We start from the raw sequence: 18328 nt of genomic DNA on the forward strand, positions 1-18328 counted from the left end.
TGTGTGTGTGTGTGTGTGTGTGTGTGTGTGTGTGTGCATACATGTGTTTGGGGGGGGGTGTACATGTTTGGAAATGAAGTGAACTCCAGTCATACAGGGCAACTTATGAGAAGGAAAGTGGGGACATGGTGGCCATTGTCTTCCTGCCCAACGTGGGAGGAATCAGTCTGTGTACTAAAGAGAAGCAGAGTGTACGCCATCTTTGGTACATGTGCATAATCCTAGGAGGGATTTTTGGGAGTGCTTTCTGTCAGTCATAGTATTGAATCCCATAGGGTTCAGTCCCGAGCTGTTTGAAGGGCAGCAGATGGGAGAGCTGCATGTGGATAAAATGAAGGGAAGCAAAACCCCCAGAACAGTAAACGAAATGATTGGGGGCTCTTTAACTCTACTGCTCAGCACCTGATCCCCACAGGATTCTAAAGGACCATTGATTTTTACTGTACCACCTTTGGGTGCCACCCTCACGGAGCCCAGGGGAGCTTTGGGAGTTTATGGGATTGCCTGGGGGGTTCCAACTTGGATCATCGGGAATTTTAGAGGACCCATGGTTTCCCTGCAGGGTCTATGACAGGCCCAGTCCAAATGCCTGAACATATCTGGAGTTTTAGAAAGCCCAGTGGACACAGGTGAGGGGACCAAGTGACCTAGTCCTTGTGACTTGGATCACGTACCCTCACTTTTGGAGACAGCAGTTGAGTCCTATGTGGCTATAATTGACCTTAGAGCTGTGACCCCAAACCACAGAACCTCCAGGACTTCTAAGTACATCTCGTCCAACCAGACTAGTCCATGCCTGACCAAGGACCCCACAAGTGGGCACTAATAAGGCAGAAGCCACCATTTCTTGGGCCAACCCATTTCATTTAAGCCCAGCTCTCACAGTTAAGAGGTTTTTCCAAACACATCAACCCTAAAACTGCCTGTCTGTGTTTTCCACCCATTGCTGGGAAAGTTCCATCCCGTTTCCACATGAAAAGACCTTCAAACACCTGAAGGTACCTATCACATCTCCGCTAAGGCTTTTCTTTTCCCTGTGTCCTTTAATGAATCAATTCTCACATAGCATTTGTTTCAGGAACATGTAAGAAATCATTCTTTGCTACTGTTTCCAAATCTAGCTGATTAATAGTGAATCTTTTTGCAGGCAAAGAGAAAGCAGTATAACATTTTTGCTCTTGATATAAGGAGCGTGAGCGACAAGTAAACGAGTAAGCTACAGAAGCAAGAGGTCAAATCAAGCAGCATTCTGGGAGGATTTGGGAATTTCACACAAAGAAAGGCTGGCGAGTTTCCCTTCTCCCGCCTACACCCTATATATGGGGATAGCAAAAATCTGGAATCCCATTAAATAGTTTAACAGGCATAAGACCACCTGCTGTGAGATGAAGCCCCCCCCCCCCCCTTTCCCCTAATCTAGGGAGAATCCCATGGGACTTTTCGGTTTTCCTGTCAGTAAACCAAGTAAAGTCCAAGTTTGGAGGTCTAGACCTCCAAGAGGGCCAGAAGACAGTGTAGAGGGCCACAAAGGCCAAGAGGTTCCTTGCAGAGGTTTTAGTGATGGCTAAGCTGGCTAATCATTAGTTACCAAAGTTAAAAAAATAAAGATCTTACTAAAAAAAAAAAGAAGGAAAGGACAGGAGAGGAGAGAAGAGGGAAGGGAAGGGGACAGAAGGGAAGAGGAGGGGAGAAAAGGGGAGGGGGCAAGGGAAGGCGAGAGAAGGGGAGGAAAGGGGAGGAAAGGAAAAAGAAAGGGGGGGGGGAGAGGGGAGGAGAGGGGGGAGGGAAAAGAGCGGGATGGGAGCACAAGGGAAAGGAAGAGCATTCTCCTATGGCAATTTTCTTTTACTCCTTCATGAAATCTTTGCGTTGTAGGAGCATGCTCTCCTAAAAGAGAAGATTCTGTAGTGCAACGGGTGAGCTGAGAGGGCAGTCCCAAACAACACATGATTATCAGCCTCCTTCCCAAATGGGAAATGCTCCAGTCACTGCAGCGGGTACACAGGTTTTCTAAACAACAGTGCCGGCGTCACATCTTCTGGGTGTCGCGTTCCCAGTGAGGCTCGGGACTTCAGTTGAAAAGTATGGAATCTGGATCTTGGTTCGCCATCTGGGCTATGTGCTTCAATACGTCCTTTTTGGTAATGATTCCCAGGAGCCTCCTAGAACGTAAATACAAAAGTCAAGAAAAAACACCATCCCCACCTCTGCTCCATCAGCAGTCAGTCCCCCTTGTCCCCTGGTTCTGGGGTATAGCACTCACTAGCCTATGCTACTAGCACAAGGCCTAAGAAGGCTACTATGGGCTAGAAGCCTATTTTTTAAAGACCCAAACATGCCCGTGGGCATTGGAGAGGAAGGAGAAAGCCACCTGGGCACAAGCAGCAAACAGGGCAGTAATGCCCATTGCTCCCACTTCCAATTCTTGGGGTTTTTTTTGTTTTGTTTTGTTTTTTGTTTTGTTTTGTTCTGTTCTGTTTTGTTTTGCAGCAGTCAGGGTCAAGTGACTTGCCCAGGGTCACACAGCTAGTGAGTATCATGTGTCTGAGGCTGGATTTGAACTCAGGTCCTCCTGACTTCAGGGCTGGTGCTCTATCCCCTGCAGTGCCACCTAGCTGCCCCACCCACTCCCAACTCTTAAAGACAATGACTTGTACCCCTGAAGGTAATTTAGGGAGCAAATGTTGCTTTCCATTTCTCTCTCTCTGTGCATTCATTCCTCACAGTCTTGAGCAGGACCACTGAATAGGCAACAGGGAGCTGTATCTCGGTGGCAGGGGAGCATTTCTACAGTAAGGACACCAAGCTCCCATCGCCACCATTTTGTTGGACTATGTGAAGTCTGTCTCTCTGGCCAATGAATGCCGTTACCCTCATGGGATTCCTCTCATCCCTCAACATGCTTACCCAGATACACATCTCCCTTCTACCAGATTCAAATCTCTGACCTTACACAGACATGCTCACCCATTGTGTGTGACCAGACACTGGCGAAGTCCCAGTTTTCGGAATATGTCCACCACAATCTCCATGGGTGTTTGGTCTGTCACTGTGAAAGGGCTGAGGTCCAGGATGTTGCGAAGTTTGAGTGACGGGGGAGCATGTGGGGGCAGTGGAGGTGAATGATCCGTGAAATGAATGATGGATGTGCTCACAATGCCATCCTGCTTCTTCCGAGCATTTTCTATTTGAAAAATGAAAAAAAAAAAACAAACAAACAAACAAACAAACAAACGAAGCACATGTGTAATAAAGTGTTGGGAGTGCTTTGTCCATCAACATGGCCTCACACAACTGGCTTCTATCATTTTCTTTGGTAAGAAATGTCTTTTAGATATCCTCGGTGGTCCAGGGCGTCAAGCAACTGGCCCAATGTCACACAGGTACAAAGAAGGAGAACCAGGATTTGAAGCAATGTTCTTTGGACTCCAAATCCTGGCCCCCTTCCCCTGGACCATGCTGCTGAGAACCACTAATTCAGATTTAAATGGGGTCATTCAACACTTATTTGGCACCTATTGTATCCTGGTGCTTTAAGAGACAGAAAGATCTTGGTTAAGACATGGCCCCTGCTCCCAGCAGGAGAAAGAGAGGCCACGTACAGAGATAACTGTGACGTGAGGGACATAAGGCACAAGGTTCAGGTCCCGTAAAGGCCTTTAACTGTTTCCAGGGCTGCCCGGGCTCACTGGACGAAGAGGGTCTAGGTGGTTTCACAGAGGAGATGGCACGTGGTGTAAAGGCCACGTGAGTAAAGGGGCAGGAATCAGAAGAACAGAGCGGGGGTGGGGAAGGGCACTCCTGGTAGCAAGAGCTGCACAAATGATCAGGAAATGTGCCCAGAACACACCATACTTTGTATTAGACCCCATGAAGGGGAAGAACACAATGGGGATGGAAAAGGAGGCTGGAGTCAGGCTGAATGTCAGGCTGAGGAATACATACCTCAGGATGTGATGGGAGCTCCTGAGATTTTTTTGAGAAGAGAGATCCAATCAGAACTCACATTTGTATGGCTTTAATATTTATACAACCACCCCTTGAGGGAGGCATATGGGGGTAATTAGCCCCATTTTATAGATGAGAAAGCTGAGGCTCAGAGAGGGAAAATGACCAGGCCCATGTTCACACAGCAAGGAAGCGTCAGAGCTAGGATTCAACCCCAGCTCTTCCAAATCTGAATATTTAGAATTAGGTGAAGCTGAAGGCTGCGGTGATAGGGCGACAGAGAGTATCACTCTCACAGGCCCATTTTAGTCCTTGAGTTATCTGAGGCTAACCTGCTCCGTATCTCGAGGTGGTATGTTAGGGTTCAATTACTCAGAATACACCCCAAACAGCGTGTTCTCAAACACTTACCACATCACAGTCACCAACATTATCACGGAACAAAACACGTGCCTACTTATGAGAAACCACATTTTCCAACAAGAACATTCAGCCCTCTCACCCCTTACCGATTGAGATGATGAGGTCTCTCCTGAGGACAAACCCCACCAGCCTCTGAGATTCTCGCGAGACAACCACTGGGTAGCCGCTGTAGGTGGTCTCGCTGATTAGTGTCTCCACATCCTCCACGGTCATGCTGTCCTGTGTGAGGACCATGAGCGTTGGGTCACTGCGACGGGGTCTCATCACGTCCATCGCCAGAGTCTTATGGGTGAACTCTTCCTTCGCTTCTAAGAATGGGTATCCATTGAGGCGAATGTGGGCATCATAAATGCCCTCCCGCCCAATGGCATCTGCCACCCACTTGCTGGTCATGGCTGCAGCCATTAGGGGCACGATGTACTCCAGGCCACCCGTGAGTTCAAACATGATGACAACTAAGGACACAGTCATACGAGTCACTCCACCTGAAAAGTATAATATTTGTATAAATACATGAGGGCCTCATTAGGAAAAATCAATTTAGTCAATTAACAAACATCTATTGAACACCTACTTCGAGGCAGGCACTGTGCCAACCACTTGAGCTATGAAGCAGACCCTGTCCTCAAGGAGCTTACATTCTAACGGGAGAGACAACATGCAAGCGACAATCTGCACACAAGATACAGACAGTGTCGACAGCAAATCATCTCAGAGGTTAAGATGTCAGCTGAGTCTCCAATGAAGCCGGGAAAGCCAAAAGATGGAGGTGAGGAGGGGGACACAGCCAGTCCAAAGGCATGGCAACAGGATTGCAGAGTGAAGTGGAAGGAGACTGGAAAGGCAGGAAGGGGCCAGTCTGGAAAGGGCTTTCCATGTCTTTAAACGCCCAGGATTTGATAGCTGATCCTGGAGGCAACAGGGAGCCCCCGGAGTCTCTTGAGTAGGAGGGTGACTTGGTCAGGAAAATCTCTTTAGTGAGCACCTAGCAATAAGGGCTAGAAGAGTGTCAGGATGATGGCAAATGTGCAGCCCCAGGAAGCCCAGCATAATGAAGCAGCATCTACACTGTCAGCCAGCGGGATGGCCCCTGAGAAAAGCACCTAACATACTCAGGTTCTAACACGGCCATCGAAGCATGCGGGGAGAGGGGGGTGGAGAGAGTGGGACCAGATGACCCCTCAGACCCCTTGTAATTCTGTGAATCCGACTGACTCCCTAAAGCAATGTCTACACATCTAAAGCATTCTTTCTGAAAGCACTTTAAAACCGTAAACTCACAAAGGGTGTTGATGTTTGTTCAAAATCCCTCACTTTGGCTCACCACCTTCATTTTCATGGCATCAAAGATTTAGAGCTTAGCAGCAACTGAGGCCTAGAGGGGGAAACTGAGCCAGACAGCAGACCTAAGCTGCTCCAGATCCCACCGTAGGCAGCAAACTTGGCCCAAATGTAGTGGCCTGTACACCGTACTGAGCTCCCACCTACTGCTACCTGCAGGTAACATGGAATACCCAGCACTTGGCTCCAACCAACACAGAGATTTTACCTAAGCAGGCTGCCGCGCCAACCATTGCGTAAAGGCCAGGTGTGATACAATCAGCTCCTTGGCTGCACCAACCACTGAAGATGGGCCAGTCATGGTGATAGTAAGCTAGCTGTTCCACTCCCACACCTAGGAGTCTTCCTGCTATGGCGCCAACAGCCATGCTTGGAATGAAGAGACCAGAGGGGACCTGCAAAAGAAGGAATGTGTGATTAATAAGGAATGACTTTCAAAAAAACACAGACTGTATACCATTCAGGGATAGAATTGAGCACTGACAATTATTTTATCTGTGTGGTCCCAGAAAGGAATTTTCACCAAAGTCCAAAGTTCGTTTTGAAGATGCCTTCCAATACCACTGGATCTCTGGGATCTCTGGGCTAGATACCTTGCCTTGAACTGGGAGCCATGTGGGGCAAGAACCTGAGCTCTCCATACCGGAGAACTAGAGGCCAAAACCACGGATGGCAAAGAGCTCTTGTCTAAAGGAAAGGAGAAACAGGGAACTGCTCTCCTCTGCAGATATTTTTCTGTACCCGATTCTTCGTGCTTAGACATGAGCTATGGCAGCCGCATGGACACCCTCACTGCTCACATGAGGCTGCTCAAACTTTCAGAACTGGAAGAGTCACCAGAGGCCATCTGGTCCTACCCAGCCCTGACCAGGTAGCCCATCTACCACATCCCTGGCAGGTAGGGGTGGCCAGGATAGAAATGGCCACTGAGGTCTCTTCTAGCCCAGAGAGTTTGTGGTCAATAGAAAATGACAGAATAATTTGTGTCTGGCTTTGGAATATCTTTCAGTCCTTCCATTTAACTATGGCTGGGCTTCATTTCAAACTAAATAATGAAGCCACGTTGTAAAAACTATCCATGGCGGAGATGAATTATATCATCTCAGACGATGTTCTGGAGCGAACAGAGCTTCTCTCTCGAGTCTTACTATTTTGCCTGGCTCCCATTTTCCCAGGGTGGTGGTGGTGGTGAGGTGATGCAGACATAATTCAGGGTCTCAGTAGAAAAGGCTTTTGCTGATGGCTAGGCTTAAGAGGGGAAGGATTGTTGAAATTTTTCCCTTTTTGTTTCTTTTGGAGTGTGAGTCAAAAAGAGAGGTGAGGCTATTTTCAAAGGAAGTGAAAAGAAAGGCACAGTACACTGACTTCTGTTGGTAAAAGTCTGAATATCTGTCCAGGCACAGAATTGGTCCTGGTTTTCAGCTATAAAAACAAACTTGAAGCGTGCCCATGAATCCTTGGGGAAGATATCAGGTCACCTTGGAAGGGTCCACACTGATCACTCCAATGCTGCTTAGCTACAAAATATACTTACCAAAAACACAGAGGATTCCCCATTCCTTCTGCCATCTAGTGCTGTCTCCTGCCCTTTATGAGGAGCACAGAGACAAGAAGAGCATATTACTTGCTTCTCCTTTCATAAGAACTCAAGGCAGGGAACATATGGTGGAGAGAGGAAATTTTCTAGCAAGCTCCAGAACACATCAAAAAGGGTTGTGGGAGGGTAATGGAGAGCTGTGTTTCCCAAGTGCCCTAGCAGGCCCCCTAAGCATGTAACGGCATCTAGGCAGAGCTTGTGCAAACAAGGATCCCTCACCTTCATCCCAAAGGTGAAGATGGTGATGAGAATCTTCATGACAAGGGCCAGAGAGAGCTGCCACATGGCTGTGTAGACTCCCACCCCGGCAGGCCTGTCTGGCAGCTTGGCCCCTTTGGTGGTATTGAAGTTGTTCACATAGTCACAGAGCTGGGAGGAGTCCAGGAGGCCACAGTCATTGAAGAGCTCGGAAATCAGCTCGCTGGTACTCATGCGCGTATACTCATTGGGGAAGGCCAGGATGCCTGTGATGGCTGTCACGACAAGGACCTCCAGCACCGGGTATTTGCCCAGCTGGGTGTTCTTGCGCTTACGGCACCAGGCGATGTTGCCTCGGATAAAGAAGGCTCCCCAGAGGCCCCCAAAGATCCCCAAGAACACAAATGGCACAAGCTCCAGGAGATGCCATGGAGTGTGAAACTCCACATAAAACAGAACCAGCCGGCTGTTCCCAAAAGGGTTGATGGAACGCAGAGTAAATGCTGCCACCAGAGCAGCGAAGAAAGATCGCCACAGTGTTTTGAGGGGGAAATAATAACTGACCTGCAAGGGAGAAGAGGAGAAAGACAAATCAGGCCCCCAAGCAGCAAGTGTTTCTGTGAAGAACCCAAACAGGTCAGGGGTCTCATGGTCCCAATGCCCTCAATGCCCTCCTCCAGTCCCTCCAGAGAGCTCTCCAGGCACGAGGCCACCAGAACGATCACATGGAAGGCAGAGGGACTTTAGAGATTTTGCCAGGGACCAGCTTTACCTCTTCCAGGCTGAATAGCACCCCGCCAATGGGAGCTCCAAAGGCCACAGAGACACCTGCTGCCGCCGCCGCCGACAAAACCTACAAAACCAAACTATGTGATTAGTCTACTTCCTTACTTTGACATCTGATCTAAAAGCTTGCTACTGTTTAATTAAGATTAAGACCATCAGATGCATCTCCCATTTCCTGTTGACTAAAATTCAATTCAGTTTAATTTGATCCGTGAAGGCACTGTAAGAAGTGAGGTTTAACTGTGATTTATTACAATCTTAAACATTATAAACCCTTTGACTATTGACAACCTATTAATCTAAGAGCTTGAAGCACGTAGAGGGTCTCTCTTTAGTAAGGAAGGTAGACACAGTAATTGCTCCCGTGAATTCGGCCCTTGGGTCAGGCGGCCCTCCCTTAGATGGAGTCTGAGGCATTTACATGGGGGATTTCATTTGTCAGTCAAAAGCATTTTTAGGTGAGACCTCCCTCCAATAAAAAAAGCAAGTGACCGAGCTGAGTGGTCATCACTGATACCAACAACGTGTCCATGTGAGCTCAGAGGACACGCTAATACTTGGAGTCTTCCTCAGTCAATCTATTGACCTTCTGTGATACTATATTTTAGGAGCTATTACATAGGATGATATAGATCACACTATGTGCTCATTTGACTATTGAGGATAACATATATTTTATATTATAGTAATGTTAAGAATATACAATAGCTCAGAAACGGTGATTGGCATGGGGAAGAAACTGAGTATGGGGACCCACCAGACTGCCAGGGCATCCAACCAATCAATCAACAAGCGCCTATCGTATGTCACAGGATCATGGCTTTAAAGCTGGAAGGGGACTTCAGAGGTCACCAAGGCCACCCCCACCCCTTACAGATGAAACAAGAATAAGATGGCAGAGGCATGGTAAGAAAGCTGTTTACTGGAAAAGGATCTGGGAGTCTTAGTGAACTGCAAGCTCAATATGAGTCAACATAGTGATAAAGCAGCCAAGAAAGCTAATGTTATCTTAAGTTGCATTAAGAGAAATCTATGCCTAAGACCAAGGAGCATATGTTCTCTGACCCGGTCAGGTCACATCGAGAAGAATGTTTGTATTTAGGTCTGGGTGCCATATTTTAGGAAGGACTTTGATAAACTGGAGATCAGCCAAAGAGGGGAAAGGGCCTTGAGATCATGCCACATGGGGAGGGGGCAGCAGTTGGAAAGACTGGGGGTGTTCAGCCTGGAGAAAACTTTCCCACTAACACCAAGGTGAAGGAGGATGCCTACTCTTCTCACCATGATCACTCAACATTGTTCCAGAGATGCTAGTTACAGCAGTAAGGAAGTAAAAAGAAATTAAAGAATAAACAGTGGATCGGAAAAGACTAACCTATCTCTACTTGTGGACAATGCAATGGTTTATTTAGAAAATCTGCCAAAAAAAAAAAATCAATCAAGAAAATATATCAATTCTACAAAACAGTGGGATGTAAAATGACCCACAAAATAGTCAGTCCTTCCAGACAGAACACAGAGGAGGAAAAACAGATAAAAAAACCATTTAAGATGAAGCAATGTAGTAAGCATCTGGAAATTAATGTTCCATGCCACACACAAGCCTTCGATAACTACAGCTATAAACGATTTTTATGGAAATAAAAAAAGAACTAAATAGTTGGAGAAGTAGTTAATATTCATGCTCAAGGGCACTAACACAGTAAAGTTGACAGTTCTATCCAAATTAATTTAGAGATGAAAAGCAACACCAATGGGATATGCTTCCTACAATTTAATAAAATTCATATGGAAAACATAAGGTAAAGAATAGCAATGCAAGGAATGAAAAACAATAAGGATGGGGGAAGGGTACCGCCTGATACAAAATTATACTCTAGGGGACAGCTAGGTGGCACAGTGGATAGAGCACTGGCCCTGGAGTCAGGAGGACCTGAGTTCAAATCTGGCCTCAGACCAAACACTTGACACTTACTAGCTGTGTGACCCCGGGCAAGTCACTTAACCCCAGTTGCCTAAAAATAAAAAAATAAAATAAAATAAAATTATACTCTAAAGGAGGAATGGTTAGAACTGCCAGGACACTGGATAAAAACCCAGAAAAGTAGATGAGCAGAACAGATCAATGAAAGCCACCTTTCAAACCAAATGCATGTAATGGTCTAGTGTTTGATAAGCCCAAGGTGCTGGAAAAATAGGATAGGGGCTGGGTGGAAGAGGGGAACAGATCAGATCATCACGTTACACCAAGTCCCACAAAAAGTTTCAAACCTATCGATGATCCAACTACAACATAATGTGAAGAGACAGCAAGACGTTGTTCTGGCAACAGTGCCGACCGAGCTTGGTGCTGTGGGGTCCCTTTTCAGAATCCCATCCTGAGAACTTCTTAGCTATGTGACCATGGGTACATCACGTCACCACTTTAGCCTTACTTTCCTGATCTGTAAAATTAGGAAAGGACAATAATGCTTCAGAGCCTTCCTCACAGGGTAGCTTAGGAGGTGCAAACAAGACAACGTGTGTATAAGGCCTTGGCAAACCTCAAAACACCCTAGTGATGTCACAGTCATTTGATTCTTTTTGAAAAAAACACCCTGAAAATGAAAGGAGACACAGAGGCATCTCTTTCTCTATTGAGTATGGGGAACCAGGCTTCCATGTCAACTTGAAAGGAAGTCTCCAGTTAGGGGCCCCAGAGCTCTCAGTTTGGCTGTCTGCTAGAAAACATTTCTACCTATGACTTGGAATAAAGGCACGGATGGCAGGCCTATCAAATTTCCAGATACCCCAAAACTGGAAGGAAGAGTAAGCATACCAGATGACAGAATCAGAATCCAAAATGACCTTGGCTGACTCAAATATTGGGCTGAGTATCCTAAGATTACATTTATTTCTATTCACTTTAAAGGGTTACACTTGCTTTCAGAAAATCAACTTCACAAATACTAGATTAGGGAGGAGCAGAGAGTAGTTCATCTGAAAAATATTGGGGATAGATGAGCTCCAGATGGACACATGACCTAAGATATAAGGATACAAAGGATGATGTCATAAACAAATTACAGCACCAAGGAAGAAATTACCTGTTGGGTCTATGAAGAGGGGGAAGTTCATGACCAAGTAAACGGTAGAGATAATCACATGAGATAAAATGAGCTCATTTTGATTATGTAAAATTGAAAAGGTTTGGCACAACTCTAATGCAGTTAATATTAGAAGGGAAGCAGGTAACAGGGAAAAGAACCTTTGCAACAAATTTCTCTAATAAAGTTCTCATTTCCAAGATATATACGGAATTGATTCAAACTTATAAGACTAAGAGGCATTTCCCAATAGATAAATGGCCAAAGGTTATCATGAACAGGCAGTTTTCAAAGGAAGAAATCCAAGCTACCAATAATCAGATGAAAAATTCTTCAAATCATTAATAATTAAAGAAATGTAAATTAAAATAACTCTGAGGTTCCACCTTACACCCCTCAGATTGACTAAGATGACAAAAGAGGAAAATGACAAATGCTGGAGGGGCTGTGGGAAAACAGGTACCTTAAATACACTGTTGGTAGAGTCGTGAACCAGTCTAGCCATTCTGAAAAGAAATCTGGACTAGGCCCCCAAAGCTATTAAATTGTGCATACTTTTTGACTCAGTGAATACTAGGCCTATATTCCAAAGAGATCAAAGAAAGAAGAACAGGACCCATATGTACAAAACCGTTTATAGCAGTAAAAAACTGGAGACTAAAGGAGTATCTGGGGCAGGTAGGTGGTGCTGCAGTCATTAGAGTGCCAGACCTGGAGTCAGAAAGACTCATCTTTCTGAGTTCAAATGTGGTCTCAGACATTTACTAGCTGTGTGACCCTGGGCAATTCACTTCACCCTGTTTGCCTCAGTTTCCTCATCTGTAAAATGAGCTGGAGAAATGGCAAACCACTCCAGTATCTTTACCAAGAAAATCCCAAATAGGGGCAGGAAGAATCAGAAACAACTAAAAAAACAACTGAACAACAATAAAGGAGTGCCTACCTACCGGAGAATGGCTGAACAAATTATGGTATATGAATGTAATAGAATATTATCATAGCATAAAAAATGATGAAATGGACAACTTTAGAGGAAACTGAGAAGACTTCTATGAACTGATGCAGAGTGAAATGAGCAAAATGAGAACAATTTCTACAATTATAACATTATGGAGAAAGCCAACTTTGAGTGACCTCAGAACTCTGATCAGTGCAACAAGAAACCCCAAGTCCAGAGGACTGAAGATGAAGCATGCTCCTCGCTTCCTACTGGAGCAGTAAGGAGTTGAAAAGGCAGAAAGAGGAGATGGACATTTTTACATATGGCCAGTGGGGGGACTTATTTGTCTGGACTCTGCATATTTTTATGAGGGTTTTCGTTTTCATTTAAAAAAAAAAACTGTTCAGTGCAACAGCAGTGGGAAGGAGAGCTAATAAAGAAAAACAATTTTTAAAGAAAAAACTCTCTGGGGGCAGCTGTGTTCTGCAAGCCGAGTATTAAATGGTGGCCCCCAAAAGCCCATGTGATCTTTGGCTACGGTAGTAATAGCAACAAGAACAGCAATAATAACAATGCTTTAAAGTAGAGCACTTTACATACAGTATCATCTCTTTTGACTCTCATGACAATTCCATGAAGTAGGTACAAGTACAAGTATTATTATCTCTGGTATCCCAAAAGAGGTATAGTGACTTGCCCAGGGTCACATAGCTAACAAGCGTCAGAGATGAGCTTTGAGTTCAGCTCTTCCTGCCTCTCAATTCTGATGTCCTACCCACTGTGTCTGCACTGACTGGCCCTCCATCCTCTTCCCTGGTCAGGTTACATCTGGAATCTTGTGTTTGGTGCTGGGCATGCCATTTCATGAAAGACACTAACAGGGTGCCTAGAGAGAAAAAGCTACAAGGATCTCCTCTTGGCCAAGCGGTACACTGTGGGAAGGCTTTGACTGCAGGCAGGAAAGAAGCATGTGGGGGAGGGTAGGGGAGCTGGTGGGCAGTGAGCATGAAGGAAAACAAAACACAGAAGGAAAGAAAAAAGTATCAAGGAAACATTTTTTAAAAATGCAAGTGGGGCTGCAGACAAGCAGGGCTGCTTTGTTTCTATCAGGTTAAATATAATACACATTAAAAAAAAAGAACTATTAAAAGTAGTTCTCAATTTCATATGCAATCCTCTCTTTCTGTTCTCCTTTATACATGGAAATTTCCATGTTTGGTGCTTTTTAAATTCATAATAAACAAAGGAAAAAAAGAAAAAGCAGAGAGAAAGGCCCTCAGACCAACCCAAGTGAGGCAAGGATGTGAACTTGGATCAGAAACAAGAGGCATGCTGGGGGGACAGGAGGTGGCTGCCTTCGAGTTCTGGAAGGGCTGACCGATGCAACACTGATGAGACTTTTCTGTTTGGCCCCAGAAGGCAGAATTAGGAAACTGGAATCTCTGCCTCTCCCACACCCTCCTGCCCCCTAATTTCATGGCTATCACTTGTATAGCTTGTTGAAGCAACCCCAGTCGGCTCCCTGACTACAGAGAAGGATTACCCAGCCCAACCCAACTCTTCATCAGTCTGGTCTTCCCCTGTGGCCCTTCCCTCTCCTAGCCCTTCTTGCTTTTAGGTCATTTTCTTTCTAGGGTCCAGAGAACCACTGCACGCTAGTATTTCCAATGGCAGGAACTAAGCAATGCCGTGAAACCCCCCTGTATTTGATCACACTATGTCCCAATCACTACCCACCTTAGAGAAAAGCTATGGATCCCTGCTAAGTTGGGGTGACTTAAACTGGGTCAGTCATCATCACATCTCCGACTTGGTTAGAAGGGACCTGAGAATAAACTCCTCTGGCCCAAATTTGTGCTTCCTATGGGAATCCCACCCAACAGATGATCACCTCAAATGTTGCCAGTGACCTGAAGGACATTGCTACCTCCACAGGCAGCCCATTTACCAGCTCTTGTTTTGTTTTTGTTTTTTTAAATTTGGTTAGGTAATGGGGGTTAAGTGACTTGCCCAGGGTCTCACAGCTAGTAAGTATTATGTGTCTGAGGTCAGATTTGAACTCAGGTCCTCCTGAATCCAGGGCCGGTGCTGTATCCACTGTGCCACCTAGCTGTGCCATGCTTTATTTATTTATTTGTTTGTTTGTTTGTTTGTTTATTTATTTACTTTTTCCCAGCTCTTGTTTTTAAAAGCACCTCCCTCGTGCCTGACTTTGGCCCTCTGGAAGACTATTAAGGAAGCCTCCTCCCTCTTCAGTACAAGGCCCTCCAAGGACAGCAGGCGGGCCCACAGGCTTGTTCATCAGGATGAATACCGTGAAGGCCCCTTGATATTTGGCCCTTGTTATTTCTTTACCTCTCGTCGCTTGGCCTCATTTTTCCTGTACTTGGTGAAACAGTGGCACAGGATGTTTCCACAGCAGCATGCAACATGTACAAGGGGGCCTTCTTTGCCCAGGCTCAGGCCGGATGATACTGCCAGCACCAGAGTGATGGTTTTAATGATCAGCGTCCACTTTCCCAAATAGCCTCGAATAATGAAACCACTCAGAATCGTCTTGATCTGTTAGTCCAAGCACAAGAAAGTTTACATATTCCCTGGGCTACCTACGGACAAGCAATGCCAACCTTGAAGCACTCCCTAACTTAGCAGCATCCCATACACACTCCCCAAAGGCTCATCTGACAAATTGCCTCTTGTTGCACAGCGGCCAGTCAAAAACCTATTGATGTGACTATGCCTTTCTCCATCCTCAATGAACTAGGGGAGCAGCTAGTTAAGGGCCAGTCCTCTGCTGCAGTAAATCCTTCTCAGTGGTCATTCTAGGCAGCCAACACTGGGCGGACAGAATCAGTCTGGAAGGTGGGGCCCAACTGGACTTCTCTGCAGTGGGTGGAGGCTGTTTTTAAACAAGCTTTGTTACTCCAATCCCACTGGAATTACTGAACAGGAGAACATTTTAATTGGAACTGGTTCTCGATGACATCAATTGTATAGAAAAGCCAACTCTCAGATCAACTGCACGGAGAGTCCCAAAAGCAAATGCTCGGGCCGAATCTAGTTTCCCTTGGCCTTCTTGGGGCCAGAGAAGTCCATCAGTTTGGGCTCAGTCAGGGAAAGTAGCCTCGTTAGTCCAAGCAAAACCGAATCCAGAGGGCCAAGCTACTGGGGCGAAATGCTAGAAAATCTTCCGACAGGTTAGGGACGGCCTGCTAGCGTATATTCCCCACTCCGTGACCAGAGGTTACGGAGGGTTGACGACATATTATACAAAGGGAATGAAGAGTCTAATCAAATTTCTGTGTCTTCGAGAACAATCAATTCCGATTTTTTAGGCCTCTGGACATTGTGAACTTTGCCAGTCTCTCATAAGTGCATCAGAGAGAGCTTCCCTCCCCTCCCTCCCCCCTCTAACAAATGCCAAGGTCTCGGGCAGCCCCACACTCTCCCCTCTAGGATCCTAGTAAAGGGCTGTCCACACTGTATTGTATATACTTTGGATTACATGGGCTCCCAGGAGCTGGCCTGGGAGCTGAGCCATGGCTTCACTGAGAAAAGGGCTCCAGGGGGTGGGGACTGTTTTCTTACATGTCTCAGCAGTGACTCACCTCAGGGATTCCAGAGCCGCAGGCATAGGGTGCAAAGACCCTGACAAGGGAGACAGCCAGAAGGGCGAACAGGAGGGCCCAGAGGACATACATGAAATAATTGAGGATGTAGGCAAAGGCTCCCTGGAACACAAACACACATGAGAGAGAATGAGAGCGAGAGAGAGACAGAGAGAGTGAGAGAACAACAGAGAGACAGAGAGCAAGAGCGAGAGAGAGACAGACAGAGAGAGACAGAGAGAGTGAGAGAACAAGAGACAGAAAGCGAGAGAGAGACAGAGAGAGACAGAGAGAGTGAGAGAACAAGAACGAGACAGAGAGCGAGAGAGAGACAGAGAGACAGAGAGAGACAAAGAGCGAGAGAGAAGGCTTAGGCTTGGACGAGGCTGTCTCAATCCGGCATGGAACTACTTAGAAAAATGGTTCTCAGGAAAGGTCATGAAGGAGACAGGATCTACATGAACTCTCAGGAGAACTCTCACCCCTTCCAGAGTTTGAGATATGAGCGCCACTGAAAACAAGATGTTTTATCACAGTAAAAACAACTTGGGCTCTCAGTGAGCAAGAGCTAAGCAGGCTCGAGAACCCTGGAGGGCGTCTTAGGGTGTTTCCACTTGAGAGCATGGGCTGGGGGTACAGAGAGGGAGCCCACTGTCATTAGGAAAGAGAGCATCTCCGCGTTACTGGAGTGTGTGGGGAGGAGAGCTGATCTCAGCCACTTGTCAGCAGCTGCCACCATCGCAAAGGGGTAGAAAAGGAACTTATCCCATGATAGAAGCAATTCGGAATCCTGGGAAACCTAGATGGGATGTTGTTTTGTTTTTTTGTTTTTTGTTTTTTGGCCCAGACCTGGAAATTGGTTGGTGCTGGAGCCGGTTTTAGGCAAGAAGATGGTTTAGGAAGCTACTGCAATCCAGGTGTGAGGGCATTCAGGCTCACACTAGGAGGGAGGGGGAGGGAACAAGCATTTCATAAGCACCTACTATGTGCCAGGCACTGTGCTAAGCACTCTATAAATATGATCTCATTTGAACTGGGAAAAGAAAGCTAAAGAGCTGAGGGAGAAGAGGGAGTCAATTCTCTCCTTCATAAAGCTCCTAATATGATGGCTGGGGTCCACTGTGACCCCTCACCTGCTGGCTGCCACAGGCAAGTTTTCCTGAAATTGCTTGGGGGAAACAGAGACAGCAACAGTGGGTACTAAAATGCAGGTGATATCTCAGCTAGATTCCCCAGCTCCCCATGCTGACCATGCGATCTGGAGGCATTGCCAAAGAGCTGGCAAGGAGGAGCGCAGGCCCTCTCCCAGTAGGCTCTGCTGGGCGTTAGCTACCTCAGACTTGCTGATGAGCAGCTGAGACCAGGTATTCCACTCGAGGCATTTGTCTCTGTCTTCAAAGGTGACTTGTTCTGAGTTCCAACAGCAATGTTCGTGGTTAAACCAGAAGCCCCTCAGGCAGACTCCTTCCTTCAAGTCAGTCATCCAGTGAGCAGAGATGTCTATCAAGCCTGCTAGGGAGCCTGATGGAGGGGGAAAGGCGAAGTTCATATCTGCACTGGCTTCCTCAGTAATTAGACCACTTTTATTTACAGAAGACCAAAAGTCTAAACATAGATAAATCTCACTTTATTTTTTTAAATTGCAATTTCTCTTACACTCTGAACTTGACAAATATACCTGACACCACGATTCTCTTATCACGTACAGTTTGGCCCTTTTTTCTCTAAAACATACAGAATGTCCCAAAAGTCTTAGTGCACCCTGTACACTAAATTCCAAAGCCATTCTATTTCTCTGTGTTTCCCTCTGACCCTCATTCTGACCTCTCCTGACCTATGTTCCTTCAAAAAGATGACTTATTGCTACTGTCATCCTCTTGATACTTTATTCATACCAGCACTACTCCAATACATGAAAGTGATGCCAGAGGCGACCGACTTTATGTGAGAACTCAGTGCTCTCCATCTGTTTCTTTACCCTCCTGAAAATGTTGCTGACTCCTCCCCCCCACTCACTTCTGCTTGTCTGGGGTTCCTTTTGCACTTGAGTCACCATCACCCTCCAAAACCTGTTTCCTTCTATCACCTTCACTAACTTCCACACCCATCCCGAACCCGCCCAACTGTGACTTTCCAGTTCCTCACCCTAAGCTGCCTACACTGCCTTTGAACTCTAGCCCGCATTGACCATATATGAGCTCGGGTGCTCTGGAGCGTGCCATCTTTATTTGCTCTTGTAAATGGAGAAACGCACACTGGGGCTCAGTGCTCAATCTGCCGTGGGTTTGGGAAGAGTCTCACCGCCTGGGACACAACCCTAAGTTCACTCTGCTAAGGCTTCTCTGCTGCACAGCTGTGGCACTGAGGGGCAGTGCCAGGGCTGCCCCCCCCTTCCCCACCA

The 18328-nt window shown here is 46.3% G+C and overlaps 1 protein-coding gene across 2 annotated transcripts in view; it reads right to left on the reverse strand.

The window, feature by feature from the left end:
• Positions 1-1747: 1747 nt before the first annotated feature.
• Positions 1748-18328, reverse strand: part of CLCN5 (chloride voltage-gated channel 5) — a 70586-nt gene continuing 54005 nt past the window's right edge. For both annotated transcript variants that reach the window (XM_027876869.1, XM_027876878.1), the window contains 9 exons: positions 17261-17448; positions 15928-16050; positions 14675-14881; positions 8280-8360; positions 7529-8071; positions 5921-6107; positions 4458-4856; positions 2968-3184; positions 1748-2162 (listed from right to left, as the gene is read on the reverse strand). In XM_027876869.1, the coding sequence (XP_027732670.1) occupies positions 2072-2162; positions 2968-3184; positions 4458-4856; positions 5921-6107; positions 7529-8071; positions 8280-8360; positions 14675-14881; positions 15928-16050; positions 17261-17448 (2036 nt within the window). In that variant the 3' untranslated portion in view covers positions 1748-2071. The remainder of the gene's footprint in view (positions 2163-2967; positions 3185-4457; positions 4857-5920; positions 6108-7528; positions 8072-8279; positions 8361-14674; positions 14882-15927; positions 16051-17260; positions 17449-18328) is intronic.

The sequence above is a fragment of the Vombatus ursinus genome, unplaced genomic scaffold (genome assembly GCF_900497805.2).
Source record: "Vombatus ursinus unplaced genomic scaffold, bare-nosed wombat genome assembly UNPS02004179.1, whole genome shotgun sequence".
Classification (NCBI taxonomy): Eukaryota; Metazoa; Chordata; class Mammalia; order Diprotodontia; family Vombatidae; genus Vombatus; species Vombatus ursinus.